General features: G+C 41.3%; 1 protein-coding gene across 2 annotated transcripts in view; it reads left to right on the top strand.

Moving 5' to 3' along the window:
- The window catches only part of LOC129179358 (X-linked retinitis pigmentosa GTPase regulator-like), a 377,871-nt gene that overhangs the window by 130,054 nt on the left and 228,164 nt on the right, over positions 1-19,653 (top strand). For both annotated transcript variants that reach the window (XM_054772506.1, XM_054772505.1), the window contains exons 7-8: positions 4,818-4,942; positions 11,112-11,255. In XM_054772506.1, the coding sequence (XP_054628481.1) occupies positions 4,818-4,942; positions 11,112-11,255 (269 nt within the window). The remainder of the gene's footprint in view (positions 1-4,817; positions 4,943-11,111; positions 11,256-19,653) is intronic.

The raw sequence follows: 19,653 nt of genomic DNA, 5'->3' as shown, positions 1-19,653 counted from the left end.
TCAGTATGAGGGAAGTCTTCGTTCTGTCTTATCACCCTCTGCCTTGCAGCTAAATGAATAAAAAAGCCATAGCGCAGCTAGCCTCCTTAAAACACAACAGCCAGATCATAACTGTAAATACTGCCTTTAAGTGGTGGGGGCTCTGCTTGATTTTTGCTCACAAAACAGGAAATGACAGGGAAGGAAGAAACCTACGATGGGATTGTGACAGAACTTTGGGGGGAATTTAAATAATTTTAAGCCCCTATAGATACTAGGTCAAACTTTTTCCCTTACCATCATATGGGGTTTGTAGTCAATGTAAAATATTCACATGTGAACAAGCTATATCTTACAGATGTTTCCCATTTCAAACAGTATCATCAATATACCTATTTTGGCATTAAGTTGTATGACATCCTCATCAGCAGTGTACTACAGCAACAGGTTTACATAGTTGACTTCCATGCAGATGGTGTGGGATCAGTTCCCCTGCAATTGACATGGTGATTATCAGCTGAGATATGCCCCAGATCCTTTACAGAACAGGTTTAAAGCTGTGAATGTGAGCGCGAATGGTTGTTTGTCTATATGTGCCGTGCGATTGACTGGCCATCATTCCAGGGTGTTCTTGGCCCCTCGCCCAAAGTCAGCTGGGATAGGCTCCAGCACAGACCCCTGGAAAATGGATGGATGGATGGGAAGTTTACAGGAGAGCAGAAAGCAGCATACAAATTGGGTGGTTCTCCAATGTAGACCTTCAGTAATGGATGGGGCCCACCCTTGCAACCGCTTAACAATTTGTGCTAAATGCACAAAAACTCATGACCTAATCCTAAAACCAGTTTAGTTCTGAAATTATGGAAAGGTAATGCTGTTTGCAGTGTTGCTGCAGGGGTTTGCATGAGGTGCCGCACTAGTCCAAATGTAATATAATGCTTCACCTTTTGTTTCCCAATCAAATTCTTTAAATCATGTTGTGTAATGATATCGGTCATTGCTGCTTTGGTCTTTCGGCAGAACAGTTGATTGTGATTGTACTTTTTAAGTGAAGGGCAAGAGTTCAGCTGTGAAACCCGATTGAATCCATTGAACTTGAGAAATTTGTTCTCATAATCCTAGATCCCTGACTCTTATGTGACCATCCTCGCCGGAGGATACGGACCTATGTATCCATCATCTCCAAGTCAACCAACTGTAACACCATTACAAATGCAATCATCCTTGTGATCTGATGTCCATAGCCTTGAATAAAAATAAATACATATGTCAGCGATATGGCTGAAAAAGAAAGCATGAATAAGTCATCCATGAAAGGTTCATCACATGGAACGAACTCTTCCAGCTGGCCTTGATGGCCTGAGGTGATTTGAGCTACATGAGCTACAAAAGGGTTTTGATCATATGTGTATATTGAGGCATACGTCTGTATTTGCCCAGGTCATGGTCTGAAGTAGTTTACACTTTGCATCTGCATATGAAAAGAAAAAGGCGTAAAATCATTGTTTACCAAGTATCTTAGGCAACATCTGGCACACAGCAGCTGTGCAATGTAATGTTTTCCCCGAACAGTCCAGATCAAGGACCAAACACACCTTTTAATTCCACCAAATAAATGCAATGTTACAACACTGCGACACTCAAAAGGGACCACTTCATAATTTAGGAACTGTTAGGTGGACAACATCTAAATGTTTAAAAGTCAAGTGAAGGAAGGCAGCAGTTAGACCTGAAGTTATGTCCTCCAAGGGAACTTTACAAAGATCCTCTGGTAAATTTATGGCCACTTACCTTGGAGCCTGAGTTGATATTCATAAACATGGCTTCAAACAAAGCCCCTCATCCACTAGGCCTACTTGTAAATAAATATAGATATGCCTCTTTTACAGACAGCGGCAATCTAAAATATTACTACCAGCATAATTTTACCACATACATTAATATTTTACAGCACATTGTATTTTACCACATTGAAGCTTAAACGTTCATGGCCGTCCCAAGGATTTTTATTCCTTGGAAGTTATTAGACAAGACTTATGGGGGTCTGAAATATGAATGGCTTGATTTTCTCCGTGGCCATTTCATAGATAACATTTTGACAAAATGATAGATTAATGGCTGCATATATAGTTTGCGTGGTAATTTCCTATGAAGCTAATTTGAAGCGTTTTCGTGCATCTAAAAAGTGACACCCAACCTGTATGGCGCATGCCTCATTATACCGGGAATAAAGTGTAACATCTGCATGTGTGTGTTTGAATCCACACTTGTGCATATGGCTGCATAGTGATTTAAGTACTTTTAGTGTCAAAACAGGCCTAATGAGCTGGTGCAATAATTATCAGCCGTTTTGCTTTCACTTAAATTAGCTAAGGCTTTATATTACAGTTAATACCACTGTCTACCTTCACTGTTTTTACCGTTATGAAAACTATATACGATACTTTGTACATGTCAGTGTTTTAATACCTCCATATCTACCATACTTACGATCTTCTCGAAGCCTCTCCAGATGGGGATCATTGACTAGAGCCTGTTCTGTGAATTTGTCACCAGTTCAAACTAGCACTTTACACATTAGTAGGAGAGTGAACAGGAAAAATAATGAATCTTGACTACAAGTGTTTATGATTTAAATAAATATTGTTTAGAGACTTCAGTGTCACAATGATATATGTACCTCATAAAAACTCATACACCATACAAACGATTAAAGACCGCTCTTTTCTGTTTAAGTTCGCTCAGCACTTTTGTCTAAATTGTCTATCATGTTTTCTTCACTCTTCTTTTCTCACGTTGCTACATGTATTTGGGGGGCTTTGTAAAACTCCTGTTTTATCCAGGTGAGTCGGAGTTGATCCCCAGGCCTTTTGCTCTTGTCAGGAATCTCTAAGGCTATTGGCCTCTCTTGGGGCCTCGTTTCACACACCAAATTGATGTCTCCGACTGGAAATGACACTTTCAGCAGGATTTGCCATTCTAAACCACCTCAAGCTCATGTGATCTCACCCATTCACTCTCTGAGGGATTGCCTTGAAATGCTCCGTAGCTTCAAAAGCCAATGAACGTATGATGTGCCAATGGAAATATCCGACAGGGGAAAAAAGACAAGAGATTCCAAAATAACAGAAATGTAGAGCAATATGTTTGCTCCCAACAAAGGCCAATACATCCATGAATAATTAGGTAGTGTATTGAGGAGTAGATTGGAGGGTGAAAAAAGAAGAAATCAATATGTCAAAGTTTTTAGCCACCATTAAAATGTATTGTACTACTAGAATACCATATCCATGATGCAGGGCAATTGTGGCGGCATCATGTTTGAGTTTCTTTAGTTTAGTTAAGTTTTTTTTTTTTTTTTTTTAAACGTGGGCTTTGCCCTGCTTGAGGGACAAGAACAATTCCAAATAGCAATCAGTTTCCACCCAAAACTTTCAGATGTCTGCTTGAAAGCTGAAGAGGAACTTCACCTTTCAGCATGACAAAGATCCCAAGCATACATCTAAATCAGCAAAAGAATAATTTGAACAGAAGATCAATAATGTTTTAGAATGGCTCAGTCGGAGCCCAGACCTAAATGTCATTTAAAATGTGTGTATGAGCACGTTTGCAACAGTGGGCAAATATCACCAAGTCAAGATGTACCATGCCGAGGTGTATATACTCTCGCAATGCATTTTCTAAAAACAAACTAAACGAGGACCCTTTCCAAGAAACAGTGTGGCTGCTTGATGAGCTTCCAGTATTTTACCCAGCAACCTGATAAAAAATGACCTGCGACCCATTTTGGGCCCCGACTCAAGGTTGGAAAACCCTGATTTATGCCATTCAGCACTCCATTTACTGTAAGAAGAGGAGCACTGTGACCATGTTGCCCGTTTTGAGGACTAGCCATGATATAATCTGACACTGAAGTAGGAGGAGGAGGCAAAAGGTGTGACCAAGAATCCCTCCCGTGACTTATTTTCAACCTCAAGTCTTTTTGGGCATGCACATTTCTCCAAGGGGGCTCTACACACTGGCATAATGGATAAGGGTAAGGGTGTGAAAAGAGCACCTTAAGGCTCTGCATTCAACTCCCCCAATCTCTCCTACACACACTCTTGAGCTGTGAAGATTCTCTTTCTTTGCCCCGCTAACATGGGAGCCTTGTAATAGGCTCTAATTTATAGGGAGGTGTTGGGGTCTTTCTGTATGGGCTGAAGGGATGAGAGAGAGGGAGATTACGTGCATGCATGTGTGGTAGAGTGGGGGAGGAGGATAGGCTGTGGAGCGGTCCAGGGCTCGTACGTAATGAGTCATTAATTTCCAAGCCGTTTTGTGGCAGTTGGCTCATTACCGGCCTGCAGAGGAGCCGGAACAAAGCTCTGCGTAGGTAGGAGGTGAGCTTAAATAGTTGGGGCTCAACACTTCCCAACAAAAGGAGGACGAGAGCGCTGAATGGCACTTGGAACAGATGCAGTAAAAAAGTGGCAGATGCAAATTGCTTGAGACCGAGTCTTCCTTCAAGCACATTTCTTTCTTTATTTTGTCAGAATGCACCCTGAGAGTCTAATTAGTTAGTGAGGTGTTTCTCTTCTGATAGGGCCACGTTATTGTCACAAAGGGGACGTGTGGAAATGGTTGGAACACGCATATGTTCCACAGTCCCCCGTGGAACCTGTTCACTGCCACACTTTAATTAATTTGATTTTTATTACCCTATAGAAAATGAACTCAATATTTGAATGCATTCCGCTTGATATATATTATAAAATATGATAAAACAGTACAAAGATGACAACCCTCAGGTAATTAATTATGTTTTTAATAAAGTGTTCATGCTCTTCTCCCCATAGGCACAATGATTGTGGACAAATAGGCAGCGGTTCGGATGAGAATGTGATCGTCCCTCACTTTGTGCAGGGTTTGGACCATGTGTCTAAGGTCACTTGTGGGGCCAACCACAGTCTTGCATTGACAGGTACAGTAATGAAGTGTTGATTAAAAACACACCAAGTTGTTATATACTGATTTAAAAAAAAAAAAAAAAAAAAGGTCTGTCATTTGATAATGTCAGCACTTTTAATTTTACCTATTGTTTTTTTTTTTTTTAATGCTGCCTCTTATGCCTCAAATGTAGTTCATGCCATGTGAAATTAAGTCTTAGGGAAAGAAAAAAAACAAGTTCTTATGGAAATATCGGTTAATGCTGGCCTTATTTGCATTTCTAATCTTTCACTCTGCTCCAAAATTCACATATTTTACTGTTTTATACAAGTATCAGGGCCTCCCAGCCCTCAATCGACACATCACATGCGTGAGTGAAGGAAGAAGGGAGAGAAAGTGAGAGAATATGGCCCTGGCTTCTGATCCATAACAGTCATTGCCTGTTACATACATTTCAGAATTCATTCAGGCTATGAAGATAATCGAGGTAGTCGACAGTTTCCCCTGCAGCCCAATGGATTTATGATACCACTGTCAAGAAAATGAGGTGAAATGACACAGTAGCTGACTTTGGCTGCAAATAATGTGATAGGCTGTACAGTGGTGCAGCAGCAGCTGCTGTCATTGCAGGTAATAGGCTATAAAGAAGCCTGATAGCAATACCTGTCATTTCTTAATGGCTGACTTCACTGAAGAGCTTTTGTGGCCTTTAACATGAAGATAATAGAAGATACAACAAATTTTACAGCTTTTGAGTTGCATCCATAATTTATCACCGCAGGCCTCGTGCAGCAGCAACACAACAAGGACAACATGCTCCTAGAGGTGTGCTGGAGGGAGCATTCAAGATGAGATGCACAGAGGGTTAGAGTCCTCCTGCTAACAGAAGGTCTCCTTCCACTGTATACTCACCAGGCACTTCATTCGTGGGATATAAAACATATGTTATGATGAAAGTTATGTACGTAAATAGTGGTCTTTTATTAGGTAAATAAGCTAATATGTAGACTGCATACCTCTGACAAGGCCAAATAATCCAAATAAAAATAATGATAATGTTCCAGATGGCAAGAAGTTATTTATCCCTAACTGATGCATAGAGTAGCTTCTCATTTGTTTTAACAACCATGTCCAAAGACAACATGCTTTGGCTGTGGAAAATATGTAAATATGTTTTAGAAAAGTTAAATCATTGACATGCATGAGAAAACATATACGGAGATTGTAGAAACGACAAAAATCGGCTCAACAACTCTCCAGTGCATTCCTAAAAAGTGGAAGGACTGTGGGGAAACTTTGCACAGTGGTCCGAATCTGCCTTTATCAATACAATACAATCAATCTGTTTTTCAACAGATTTGAGTCTGCCCCCTCTCTATCCCCTACCCACTCACCACTCTTCACCCCTACATCCACATCCCAGCCATCCTCTACCCCCCTCTCCATAACTGATGATCAGGTGAGAAGTCAACTAAAGAAGACCAAGGCAAAGAAGGCCCCGGGACCGGACGGCATCAGCCCAAGAATCATCAAGGACTGTGCTGACCAGCTCTGTGGAGTGTTAAGGCACTTGTTCAATCTCAGCCTGAGCCTGGAGAAAGTCCCGGCCCTGTGGAAGACCTCCTGTGTGGTCCCGATACCAAAGACACCACGTCCCAAGGAGCCTAACCACTTCAGGCCTGTTGCCTTGACCTCTCACCTGATGAAGACCATGGAGAGGATTATCCTGCAGCACCTGCGACCCCTGGTGGGCACTTAGCTGGACCCCCTGCAGTTTGCTTACAGGCCTAGGATCGGAGTAGACGACGCAGTGATCTACCTGCTGCACAGATCACTGCTACACCTGGAGGACAGCGGGAGCGCTGTGAGGGTCATGTTTTTTGACTTCTCCAGTGCCTTTAACACCATCCAGCCGTCACTGCTCAGAGTGAAGATGGAGAGTGTGGGAGTAGACCAACACCTGACTGCATGGGTTATAGACTACCTCATCAACAGACCACAGTATGTGAGGCTCCGTCACTGTGTGTCTGACATGGTACTCTGGAGCACAGGTGCCCCTCAGGGTACGGTGCTCTCCCCTTTCCTCTTCACCCTCTACACCTCGGACTTCACACACAACTCCCCACAGTGTCACATCCAGAAGTTCTCCGATGACACAGTCATCGTTGGTTGTGTTTCGGAGGGGAATGATCTGGAATACAGGACGGTCATCAGGGACTTTGTCAGCTGGAGTGAGCTTAACCAGCTGCAACTCAACACCAGCAAGACAAAGGAGATGATCATTAACTTCCAGAGGAAAACATCCCACTTCACACCGGTGAACATCCAGGGAGCGGACATAGAGTTGGTAGACAGCTACAAATTCCTGGGTGTTCACCTTAACAACAAGCTGGACTGGTCCGTCAACACCCACGCCCTCTACAAGAAGGGCCAGAGTCGCCTCCGCCTGCTGAGGAGACTGAGGTCCTTTGGTGTGTGCAGGACTCTCTTACGGACCTTCTATGACTCTGTGGTGTCCTCAGCCATCTTCTACGCTGTGGGCTGCTGGAGAGGGGGCAGCACGGACAGGGACAGGAGCAGGATAAATAGACTGATCAGGAGAGCGAGCTCTGTCCTGGACAGTCCTTTGGACTCCGTGGAGGAAGTGGGGGAGAGAAGGATGTTGGCTAAGCTGACATCCATCATGGACAACACCTCTCACCCGCTACAGTACATGACACTGTTGTTTCCCTGGGCAGCTCCTTCAGCAGCAGACTGTTACACCCACGGTGTAAGAAGGAGAGGTTCCGCAGGTCCTTCATACCGACCGCTGTCAGGCTCTACAACACCTGAACCATTTTGTATTTCACTATGTCTATGCATTGCATGCATTGTCTATGACTATGCATTCTTTACTTGTGTACATACTTGTTTATCTTGCTTGCTGCTGTAACAGATGAATTTCCCTGCTGTGGGATTAATAAAGTACTACTACTACAAGATCTTGCCCAAAAAATAATGTGAACTTGGACACAAATAAATGCTGTGACATTGGAGACGCTTATTGAAACGATGCCATATCCAATGCATGCCATAATCACAGTTAAAGGCGGTCCAAGGAAATAGTAGAATGTAGTTTAAGGCCATAAGACTGTATTGTTATATTGTATTTCAGGATTCAGTGAATGAAAATGTTGGGTTTTGACAGTTTTCTTTTAATGTATCCTGCGATTACAAGATGTATTCATAACATAATACACTTACCTATATAAATGAAATAAAAAAAAAAATGTATGCACATGTGTATTTGTTAAAAGGTTGTGGACAAAGTTGAATAATTCTTTTGAATGGGTAAATTGGCTACGATACAGAAATACTTATCCTGCATTGTGACCCACTGGGGGCACCTTAGTGATATTACTGTATTACAGTTTTTCTCCATTGGTTTGGCTCATTTCTTGAAAAAAAAATTACATTTTCAAAATAACATGGACAAACCTCCAAACAAGTTTGCAGTTGTTCACAACAGAATAGAATTTCACATTCATTTCATCAAATTGCAAATATCTTAGTACATGTCTGAACGTCTAAGTACAGCCTTGTAAATGATCAAGTATAGGTAGCCTACAGTTAGCACAGTAGCATACATTTAGCACAATTTCCAATTTAATAAATCTTGTTAATCTAAACTGATTGTCAATTCTCAGGTCTAATGATTGTTCTCTCCAAAACATATCGGAATCATTTCATCACATGTCATCACATGCACAATAGTCTCTTCAATTGTCACAATTAGTCAACAACATACTGTAGTATCATAGATACTGTATGTGAATCTCATGGAACATTGGATAAACTGATTATTTGACAGTCAGGTTAAAACTAAAACTTGCACTGTGATGTGGATGACAATCTGTGATCAGACAGCCAAGCAGTGCGTGGACGCCCAGAAAGGTGAGAACGGTGGCCAGGAGAGGAAGGGTAAAAATAGTACAATTTCCTTGGCAGTATCAGTGCAATGTGTGATGTCAAGCCTCGGATGCTATTGTATCTGTAAAATCTAAAATCATTTTTTTTTCCAGTTTTGTTCACAATTGTATTCTGTTATACAGACAAAACAATTTGTACCGTAACCATTGTCAATGGAGGACTGGGCTAAGACCGAGAGGTGGACATGAGGGACATTTCAGTGGTCCTCTGCCATAATGACAAAACATCAACACATTTTAACTTGCAGTGCTTACACAATGCCAAAGGGATGATGCGTTCTGGGGCCACTGACAATTTATATGGGAAATAAAGGTAGTTTTGACACATGGGTGAGCTGTTTTTGGAGAGATATGAGCTTTCACCTGTGAACTGTGGTGTTGTGCTGAACCATCCAAGTTTATTTTGCTAAAACAACCAAGACTGTTGAGAAAATCTGGTCAGTTTCAAGGAATGGGCCAAAGCAATTGAGAAGGATCTTTCCATTTTGGTGGTACTGACGAGCCATATGTGAAAAGAATTATCTTTGAAGCACGAGTGAACTGTTTTGGGAGAGATCTGAGCTTTTGCATGTGAGCTATAGTGTTGTTTCAAGAAATGAGCCAAACCAATGAAAAAAACTGTAAATGAGGGTTTTCTAGGTACTTAAACTTGATATCTGGTGCAAAAATACTTTTGGTTTTCTTCAATTTTGATGAATTTATTCAATTTCTTATTAATCATCATTTTGCTATTATTCAAAAGCCAGTTAACATAATTTCAGGTGACATTTGGAATGTAACCTGAATATTTAATTGAGCAACATACTGTACAGTCGTCCCTCGCCACATCGCGTTTGAATTTTGCGACTTCACCCTATCGTGTTTTTTCAAAAATACATGAACTCTTTGACTGCCAGCCATGTTCAGAGCAGAGAGCTCCATTTTTGGGGCATTTTTGCTGAACTTTTAAGACCCACAGAATATTGAGTTTTGGGACTACATAAACACTGAAACTATCTAATCTTTAGACTCCCTTCTTTCATCAGAAAAAAAACGTTTGTTTCTAGCCTTTTTGGGTCTTTAGATATTGGCGGTAGAACATAGGGTACTTTCAGCAAAAACACCTGATTTTGGCCAAAAATCAGGGAAAACAAGCTTTCTCTGCACAGAAGCAAATTCAAGCAGAGTGTGATGGTGGGGTCTGCTGGATGTGGGGATGAATCCCTTCTGCTGACCGATCCAGACGGCAGCCACTTGTCAGAAGAGTCGGGTTCTGAGTCACCCGACACTGAACTGCTTCCGGTGCCGCGCCACATGGCTCAGCAAAGCTAACCACTAGCTTGTTGCTTTGGCTGCCACTGTCAACTGCATTTGTGTCTACGTCACCTACATCACCCACGTCACCTCTATCTTTCACGATAGCGTCACTACTAAAGGCAGATCCACCGACAGACAAGCTCTGTGACAGTGTTAGCTGCCTGTATGTTTTGTCTCCGCTCGATTTCTGCATGTGTTTCGCCATTTTCCTCTCTCAACCACAATCCGTCTTCTTCATAGACACTCTGACGCTGCCGGTTGGAGGAAAAGAGAACTGTGGCCCCCTACTAGGACAGAAATACATTTCCTACAAGTCAGAAATTCACACACAAGATGAGTAAGACTTTGTAGCTCCCGTGAAAAAAAGCAAAAGACGTCAATAGACGTCTTTGCCAGTCAACGTTACTTTTTGAAAAGACATCAATAGAAGTCTTTGGCAGTGGAAGAGTTAATTAATAAATCATCGCTCTTTTGTAGTTGACTATGTCCTATTATTAGTCAACTCTGAAAATATTCCATTTATAAGTAAGGAACTTTACTCAGCGGAAATTCACTTATCACGGCCGGGTCAGGAACCAATTATCTGCGTTAAACGAGGCTTGATTGTATACGTACCATATCATAAATGACTGGAGGGTGCAAATCGGGTACATTGTGGTTGTCTACCCAACCACACAAGGGAAAACAGTTAAAAAAAACTGGTTTTGCTGAATAACTTTTCAGGTCCATATATAATTGAATGGTGCCCAGAGGGATATACAATGCTGTGGTTGTCGATGGCCATGCATGTCTAGTTGTTTGTGCAAAGCCAGACTTGTTAATACAAGTCTTGGATTAGATTGAGCATTCCACACCTAGGTAGTTTGGGACTGGTTAGCCTACGCAAATTGAAAAGTGCCCTTTTAATCATGTATTTGTTCTCTTATTTGTGATATGTAGGTGACGGGAGGTTGTTTCAGTGGGGCTGTGGACGGGCTTGCGGAAACACAAAAAAAAACATCCTCTACCCGCAACACGTGATGCTACAGAGTTCACCAGTGAAGGAGATAGCTGCTGGATGCTGGCATAGCCTGCTTCTAACAGGTCAGTGCATGGCCAATCTTTGTAAAGTCTCATGCAAACACTTCCTCTATTTAAATCAGCTGTATTGTCCGCTCTATAGCACATGCTTTGAATGTATACCCCAACATGCTCACAACGTCATCATATAGGATGCATTAATCCTTGCCTGTACGCTTTGGCCGTCATAAAGATGTACGCTTTTATCTGCAGCATTCATCTATTCACATCATTCATTAAGAGCTCTCCCAGGGGCGAGCGAGGCTATATAAACACAGAGGCTCTTTCACCTCACTGCAGAGGATTCAAAGTCACTTCTCTTTACATAGCAGACCAATGCTCCCCATCTGCATGGCTGATATATGGACCCCTGTTGCAGTCTTCTGACTATAGTGGTGATGCAACTCAGGGCCCATCACAGTAGATCAGTTTTAGCTCTACCTCTTAGACTTTATTTCTCAAAGGGAGTAGGACATTAATCCTTTTTAATACAACACTTTGTACAATCTTTTTCCAGTGTTGCTAATGCCATTGCCTTTTATTAACCCAACTAAAAGCGTAATGTAATTTAAGCATAGAGCTTTAAGTGGATCATGTGTTGCTGTGTTCTTTTCGTTGTCCTCTGGAGGGAGGGGATCCTGCTTTGTTTCAGAATGTCACAGTGCATGTTGTAATTCATGTTTCCTTCAGTGAATCTCATCTCTCCAGTGGCGGCAGCACTCATGCAGCCCCAGTCAATGACGCTGCCTCCGCCAGGCTTGACTGTAGCCAAGACGCAGTTACTGGATCTTAGTACGCACTTGTGTTGCTAGCTATGTTGACAATGATTGCTGTGTGTTGAGTCATGCTCAGTGGATAGTGTACAAGTTGTATGCTGGCAATACTAAAGTATACCTAAGTTTCATTTCTTATAGTATTGTTCATTAAGAAGATATACTACAGCAAAAATGGTTGCTGGTGTGTGAGGAGTGTAAATGTAAATGGTTTAATCTACTGGAGTAACAGCAGCCAGTGTTTTTACCAAATGGTCAAGCATAGATTTACTCCTATTAATACAAACATTTATAAGCACAGACATGTCCAAGTGTACAGAAGCACATTCAAACAAATCTGCAGCTGTATTACATTTGTTCTTCAAATGCTGTCACATCCCCAGCTCGATCCCGTCATGAGGGAACTGAAATATCCATCTCCAATCAGGACTTAATGAATAGCCTGATGAGTGTCGGGCAGAACTGAATTACCAGTTAGATTTGAAGAGCATGAAGGTGTGGGTGGGATGTGTGCGTGTGTGGGATGGTTAGTTAGATGGTCATTAGAACACATGTAGGAATTCACTCTGTAAGAGTTAAAAAAAAAAAAAAAAAGTATTAAATTCTGTCACAGGGCCTCATGGTATCGTGTTTCTTATCTTTCCGGTATGAATTTCATTTGTTAGGGTCAAACTATGTGACGGATGCACATAGGACGTAAGAAAAGAGATTAAGGGGAGCTGAAGTTAAAGTCATACGGGGGCATATTTGAAAATTGGTTAAAAAAAAAAGTGAAAGGGAGTGAAGTGAAATGAATAAGGTACGGAGCAAAAAGAGAACATGCGCGCCAGTGCTATGAGAGACAGCTTGCCTGGGCCAGAGCATATTGAGGGCAGCAGGTGGAAGAGTGGCACAGTTAATTAAAACGCCTGTCTTAATGTCTCAGCCCGTCACTCCAGGGAGGCAGGGAGTGAAAGACTTGCCAGGCTGGAGCTGGGATGTGCCCAACCACCCATCTAGACTGCAAACCACCCAACCAGCGAGAGAGCCAACCAGCCAGCCCACTAGGCCACATGTCAGACAAGCCCTGACACTATGTCCTTCACCCTCACCTCACTCCCCCCAACACATGCAGACACTAGCGCCACGCCTCCTTAGCAATTCACACAGCCTCTCTTATCAAATATATAAATAGTTTAATAAATAATAAAAAGTCTTTCCACCATTAGCAATGCCATGCTAATCTCATAAACTTGTATCCCACTGGTGGAAGCCCGTGTTTACATTAGATCACATTCAATTGTTGTTTGTTGGTTGGTTGCTTTGTTTAACTGATGACAGTTTTTTACATTGATTCATTGTTATTCAAAAGTTACATTTGTTATGGTACATACTGCATCAGTACCATAAACAACTGCAGCATGCCTAGTGTAATACAGCATTGTTAAGTCTAGGTCACAACTGGATGTTTGATTTTTTTGGCCGTGCGAATTTTGGCGTTCCCCACATCGCTTTGTTTTTTTTGTGAAGGACAAGGTTTTGGTGACCATGAAGGAGTAAGAGCTTTACACGCATGGAGGACGTATGAAATATCTGAACATGCATTGGCCACACAAATTACATATGTGGGGTGCATGTGTGGCGCACAATACACATGTGCGACGTACGAAAAAAGTTGTAATTTTGCCCAAACCTGAGACCCCCAAATTGTCCGAAAGACACACGTTGGCCGTACGGACGACGCACCAAGATGTATGATGAATGCAACCTGAAAAAAACGTAAGTGCCCATATAGTTTGTTTGACATAACAAAGAACCTTTGCGTCTGCTCTGTGGCCAGTGTATGGCTCGACAATCAACACGTCACACACGCACCCTCCGTGCGTTTCTTGCGGGTTTTTTTGCATGTAGACCTGCCGTAAGAGCACGTTTGTGATCTAGGCTTCATCTATTACCATGTGTTTCTATAGTTTCCAGTGTGAAAACTATTTACACTACACTTTTAGTTTATTAACTTTGGTATAAATACATCCATCCAACCATCCATCTTCTATCCTCACTGTGGTCGTGTGTATGCTGGTGCCTATCCCAGCTGACTTGGGGCAAGAGGCGGGGTACACCCTGGACTGGTCGGGTATAAATACATATAAACAATTAATGACTTAAATTAAGGTGTAAAAACATATATATACTTAAAGGATAATATCAACATATCACAACAATAAAATCCTAATTTTCAGAGGATAAAGTTATATATTGTGCAAAATAAAGTAGTACGATTTTAAAATCATTTAGTCATTTAGCTGTCACAGCACCACTGGCTGTCATCACTGCTTTAGGTGGACCTAGACAAATGCATCTGACTTTGTGTTCCAGCTACAAAGTGGTGATCCACAGGGGAGATCCTCCTCTTTGTTGTCGCAAACTATTAGACTATTAGGTTGCAGCAAAATGCATTGGTGTGAACAGCCGCAGATAAACGTGCACTTCGTGGCACACTTATGTTGCAATTATTTGAGATGTGCACTTCATAGAATAGATGGTGTAGTTTAGTTTTCCCACGGGTGCTTCAGATTTTTAATGGTTATGTTTTCAAGGATTGAAATGTTTCTGAATTTTGGATACAATAAATTATTGCTATTTATAAGAAATGTCTACCTAGCTAAATAGTCTGCTTGTAGACAGAAAAAAATACATTACATTGTGTTATGAAACATCACTGTGTTAGTTTACAATGCCATATCTCTTCATGTGAAAACTAACAATTTTAAGTTTGTCTATATTGACAAATATTTTATGTTCCACATGTGTAATATGGTTATGTGCCTGAGTGGTTGAAAACATGGTTGGTGACTCAAATGTCGTCGGTTCCAAATGAAGAAATGACACACAAACTCTCATATCAACAACAATGGATTAAAAAAGAGAAATAAGTTGTTAGCAGCCATCCGTGTGAAAGGTTTGTCTGGAGTTCTATCGCGGGGTTTGTCTAATGTTTTGTCAGGCGTTGTTGCTGTATCACTGTGGATTGCTTTGTCAATATCCAGCCTGGCGCTTCAGTGAACAAGAATCAGAGATTGTCAGATAGAGCGACAGGTTCGAGATGTCCGATAACTCAAAGAAATTGGAAGTGTGAAATCTTTAAGGGCCACTTCTTAACACGGCAAATGCCAGGGTATCTTTCCATCAGTCGGCCGCTCTCACAAGCCACCACATTGTTAATGGTGGCCTGTCTGTCCATCATGGCCGCTTCAGGAGGGATTTCCACTTGTTTTGGCGTCTTATCTCGCTGACTGCCTTCCGCTAACCTGACCACACTAAAAAGACCTGAAGTTGACTACTGCAAATGTATAAAATTTGCAAATAAATAGCAATTGCATGTGGGGTTGAGTTGAATAATTTTGAGTGCAACTGTATCTGTTTCGGAATATTTTTGGCAAGAAGTCAGAAAAAGTGACATTCATCATGTGACATTCATCCTGTCATCACTATTTGCATTGTATTTGGGATTTGTGTTACGCTGTGAAGGCCATTGTGCCAAATGTGCACATTGTGCGTAAAATGAAACAATACATCAGTGTTTTCTATGAACATGCATTCATTTAAGACAGTGAGATGACTATCTAGGGCAAATGACTATCCCAAATTAAGCCTCAATTAATTTGAAATACCAATTAATTATTAGGTTGATAATGAGGTTTATGATTAAGAAGATGATAAAAGAAACAGTCATTTTTAGGGTGAGTATTAAAATTGTGTTTGTACATTAGTACTCCACAGGAAGACAGTAACTGTTGGGAAAATAATTTTTTAACACTTAGTTATAGTTACTAGTTACTTTCCCTACAAAGTAACAGAGTTACTCTTACATAAATGTAATTATTGCGTTACTTTTTTGAAAAACTTTCAATTATGTAAAATAATTTGGGATTTTTTTAATGGGTTTCAATTTGTAGTGAGTAGAGTAGAACTGCATAGACGGGTGCTTCATATATTTTTTAAGATTTATTGGACCGCAAACCACAACTGGTAGACATGAGACCTGGCATTAGAGCTACTCACATTGGACGCAGATAAACATTTTGTCCTAGGACATAATGTATACTTATGTATATGTTTCTGCCTCTTACATCAACAACGTTGAAGTAATGCCTGTATATCCATCCTGAAAAGGGCAGTTTTAACCCAACAGACTGCTCCGGACTTAGCATTGTTGCATTGAGTTCTCTTGTGTAACTGTAACAACACCCACCTACCTGAACTCTGGCACTGCTTACCATGAAACTGTATTCTACCTTTAGCCAATCATCATCACTTACGTACCTGTTATCCTTCTCCCATCATCAGCGAAGGACCATCAGAAAACCCCCCAAAAAACATTTAATTTGCAGCTCCGGTCCTGTACCTTGCTGAGTGAACCGAGTCAGATGACAGCTGTTACGTATCAGTGCTGGGGACGGTAACAGCGTTGTAACCATTACCCATTACCCATTACTGGAACACGCCAATACATGAATCCCTTATCGGGGTTAATCGGTTCCAGACTCGACTGTGAGAAGTTAGTTTCTACAAAGTAGGCAATATTTTTGTAGTTATGACATAGAAAGCTTTTACTATCTTCAAAATATGATTATTAACATTATTAGAGCCTTCTAGACATGAAATAACATCCGTATAGTCACGTTACATTTATATTACCTAGGGATGCTTCTATTACCTAGGGTTTATGCTGTCAATTCCGATACCGATCATCCAGGACTGAAATCGTCCGATACCGATCACATGGATTAATTAAACATTTTTCAATTTATTTGTGATTTATGAGTGCTATTGGCCAGGGGTGCCGTATAAAGGGGAATGGTGAAGACAATTCCAAGTTCCTTTGACTGCTTTTATTTACTAATACAATTTTTAATTAATTAATAAAGGGGGTGGGGGGCAACATGATTTTTTTTCAAGGGACCCAGAATTCCTAGCTACACCCTGTTACTGGCTGTATGGTGTGAAAAACCATAAAATCACCTTAATTTAGACAAAAAGATATTTTACTTACTTTTTGAAAACAACATATATCACTCTGAAACTTCCAGAGGATGAGATGCCGTCTTTAAGAAGACTTTGGCGAACCCGGTGTCATCCCCCCGCTGAGAAAGGCCGCTCGTCTCGTCCGATGAATTCAATTATTTTTTGGGTTATTAGCTTAGCCGCCTGACCGTCACATACATACAGGTGAGTGTTAGCCACATGGCTGCGTTAGCTACCGTTTGTCTGGTGATCACACCGTGAGCCTCTAAAACTCACCATACTCGGTCAAGTGTTGTTCTTCAAAACAGTATTAAAGCTAGAATATTTAACGTGCTACCCCCGCCAGGAATTTTTTGTTCCATGTGTTAGCAGTTAGGTTCCACATGGCAGACATGATGGAAACGAAGGAAAGGAAAAGTGGGAGGACAACCAACAAGACACGAAACTGGACGAAAAGGTCTCTGTAGGGTGCAATAATGCTAGCCAAATGTGATCAGCTACGAACGGCATTTATTGGCAGAAGCTGATCACGCGATTTTTTTAAAAGAAATCAGCTGATATGGGTGGGTGACCGATCGATTGGAGCATCCCTAGTATTACCTTGTGTGTGTCGGACTAAATGTTCTCCGATGCTAGTAGGGGAACAGACTAGGTTGCGGACAGAAAGTGACAGTAGGGGTTTACAGTTGAGTTTTGGCTTCTTGTTGGTTATGGCCACAACAGTAGCTCGTGTTATGATTATGATGATGATTATTATTATGTTGTTATTATTGTGAAATAATTTAAACCTGCAATTAAATCGTGTTGTTGTGGCGATTTCTCTTGGAGATGAATAAAGTATCTATCTGGTGCTTGTCTCACCATTTGCGGAGCCAGAATTTTTTCAGTGGGGTGACCAAGGTGAGACCATTTTTCACATGGGGTGGCAATAAGTTGTTACCTGGGTTAAGTTGATGTCTAGTTGGCCAGTGGGGTGGCCAGAGAGTGACTGGGGGGGGGTCACCACGTAGCTCTGCCACTGTGTCTCACCGAACAGTTACTGACACCTAGTGACCAATGTAGAATACATCTTCTTAATGGCATATATTTGTATTTTAGTTCATTTAGCCATTTTTATGCTTGGCAATGCTTAATTTAAGCAAAAAATGTACAATTTGCTTAGATATGCATATTTTTTTTTACTAATAGGACATATTCAACCATGAGACAACATGATTTATTAATTAATATATGTTTGAAAAACCATGATAGAGTGGAGCCACAAAATTTGCACCACTATGTGAGGAGGGACGACTGCACTCCCAACACTGAAGATAGTTACACAAGAATCCCGCAACTCACTCGGCTGTTATTTTAAGAAGTACAGCAGAAAAGGACATGAAGATGGAAAAGGAGGAAGTGGAAAAACTAAACCCACCACATTTGCTGATCCAAAAGATTACTTCGATGCGTTTGTGTGTACTGAGAAATAATGAAAGATAAAAAACAGAGCAAGAGATAAAAAGCTGGCAAGAGAGAACGACTCGGGGAGAAGAAAGGAAATAAAGTGGAAAAGAACAATTTCCCCCATTTTTCCTTTCTCTGATAGTCTCCGTCCCTTGCCAGAGCTCCTGTCTGCTTAGCTAAAACACACCAGGCTCTTCAAACTTCCATTAGGATGTTTCATTTGTCACACGCTACAAATACAAGAAGACGAGACATGAACAGGCAGCTTGTGAAGAAGAAAACAAGGAACAAAAGCAAAAGATACAGAAGAAGAGAAAGATAATAGAAAGGAGCGAGTTGATGGCAACTGCAGAGACAGCGAGGGCGGGGGGCGGAATTCATCCAGAAACTGGTGTGATATTTAATGATCCTTGTATGTGGAGAGGGAGCCAGCTTGTTCTCCTCCACCAAATACCGATCCCCTAACTTAATTTCCTGCTCAATTGCTGTTCTATAGTGCATAGTACAGTGATACAGGCTGGTAATATAGAAAACAGATTGCCTGTGCAGCCGAGTGGATAAGACTGAGGCTTGTGCTACAGGAGACCTGCAGTCTCCAGGGGGGTCTTGTCGGTGGGCTTCACAAAACCAACAAAGCCCATCTTTCTCTGCGACTGGCAGCAGCTGGCAGGTAGATCTTCTAGCGCTGGCTGTGGGGAAGTGGGTCTGTGGGTGTGTGTGAATGACTAGCTCCACTAGGGTGTGTATGTGGTGCAAAAAAGTAATGCTATTCTTTGTAGTGAAGAGTTCCACATCTCTTCTTCAGTCATGACTCCAATCTAGTGGAAAAATGTAATCCGGCACAGGCACCAACAGTCAGTCAGTGCACAACAACAATGTGTCGCCATAGCTGCACTGTTTTTACAGATACACACTGCCTCAAGAACACAGGCATACAGTACAAACACCTGTGTTTACAACTCCTGTGTGCCTCCTTATGTTATGGTGAATTTTATGGTTATAAGTATAAGTATTGAAATATTAGAATGGTTCAATTCATGAATTAAAAATACCCAATAGTGAGTATTAATCTTTATTTCTAAATTCCCACAAACAAAATCCAAAACTCTTAAAAAAGGATATCATAATTCTTAGCTGCTAGACGATTGTTTGATGACTGCTTCAATGATCACCATTATTTTAAAATTAACATCACAACT

Source organism: Dunckerocampus dactyliophorus, chromosome 4 (genome assembly GCF_027744805.1).
Source record: "Dunckerocampus dactyliophorus isolate RoL2022-P2 chromosome 4, RoL_Ddac_1.1, whole genome shotgun sequence".
Lineage (NCBI taxonomy): Eukaryota > Metazoa > Chordata > Actinopteri > Syngnathiformes > Syngnathidae > Dunckerocampus > Dunckerocampus dactyliophorus.
The sequence above is the reverse complement of the archived record's forward strand: the minus strand, read 5'-3'. Positions and strand labels throughout refer to the sequence as shown.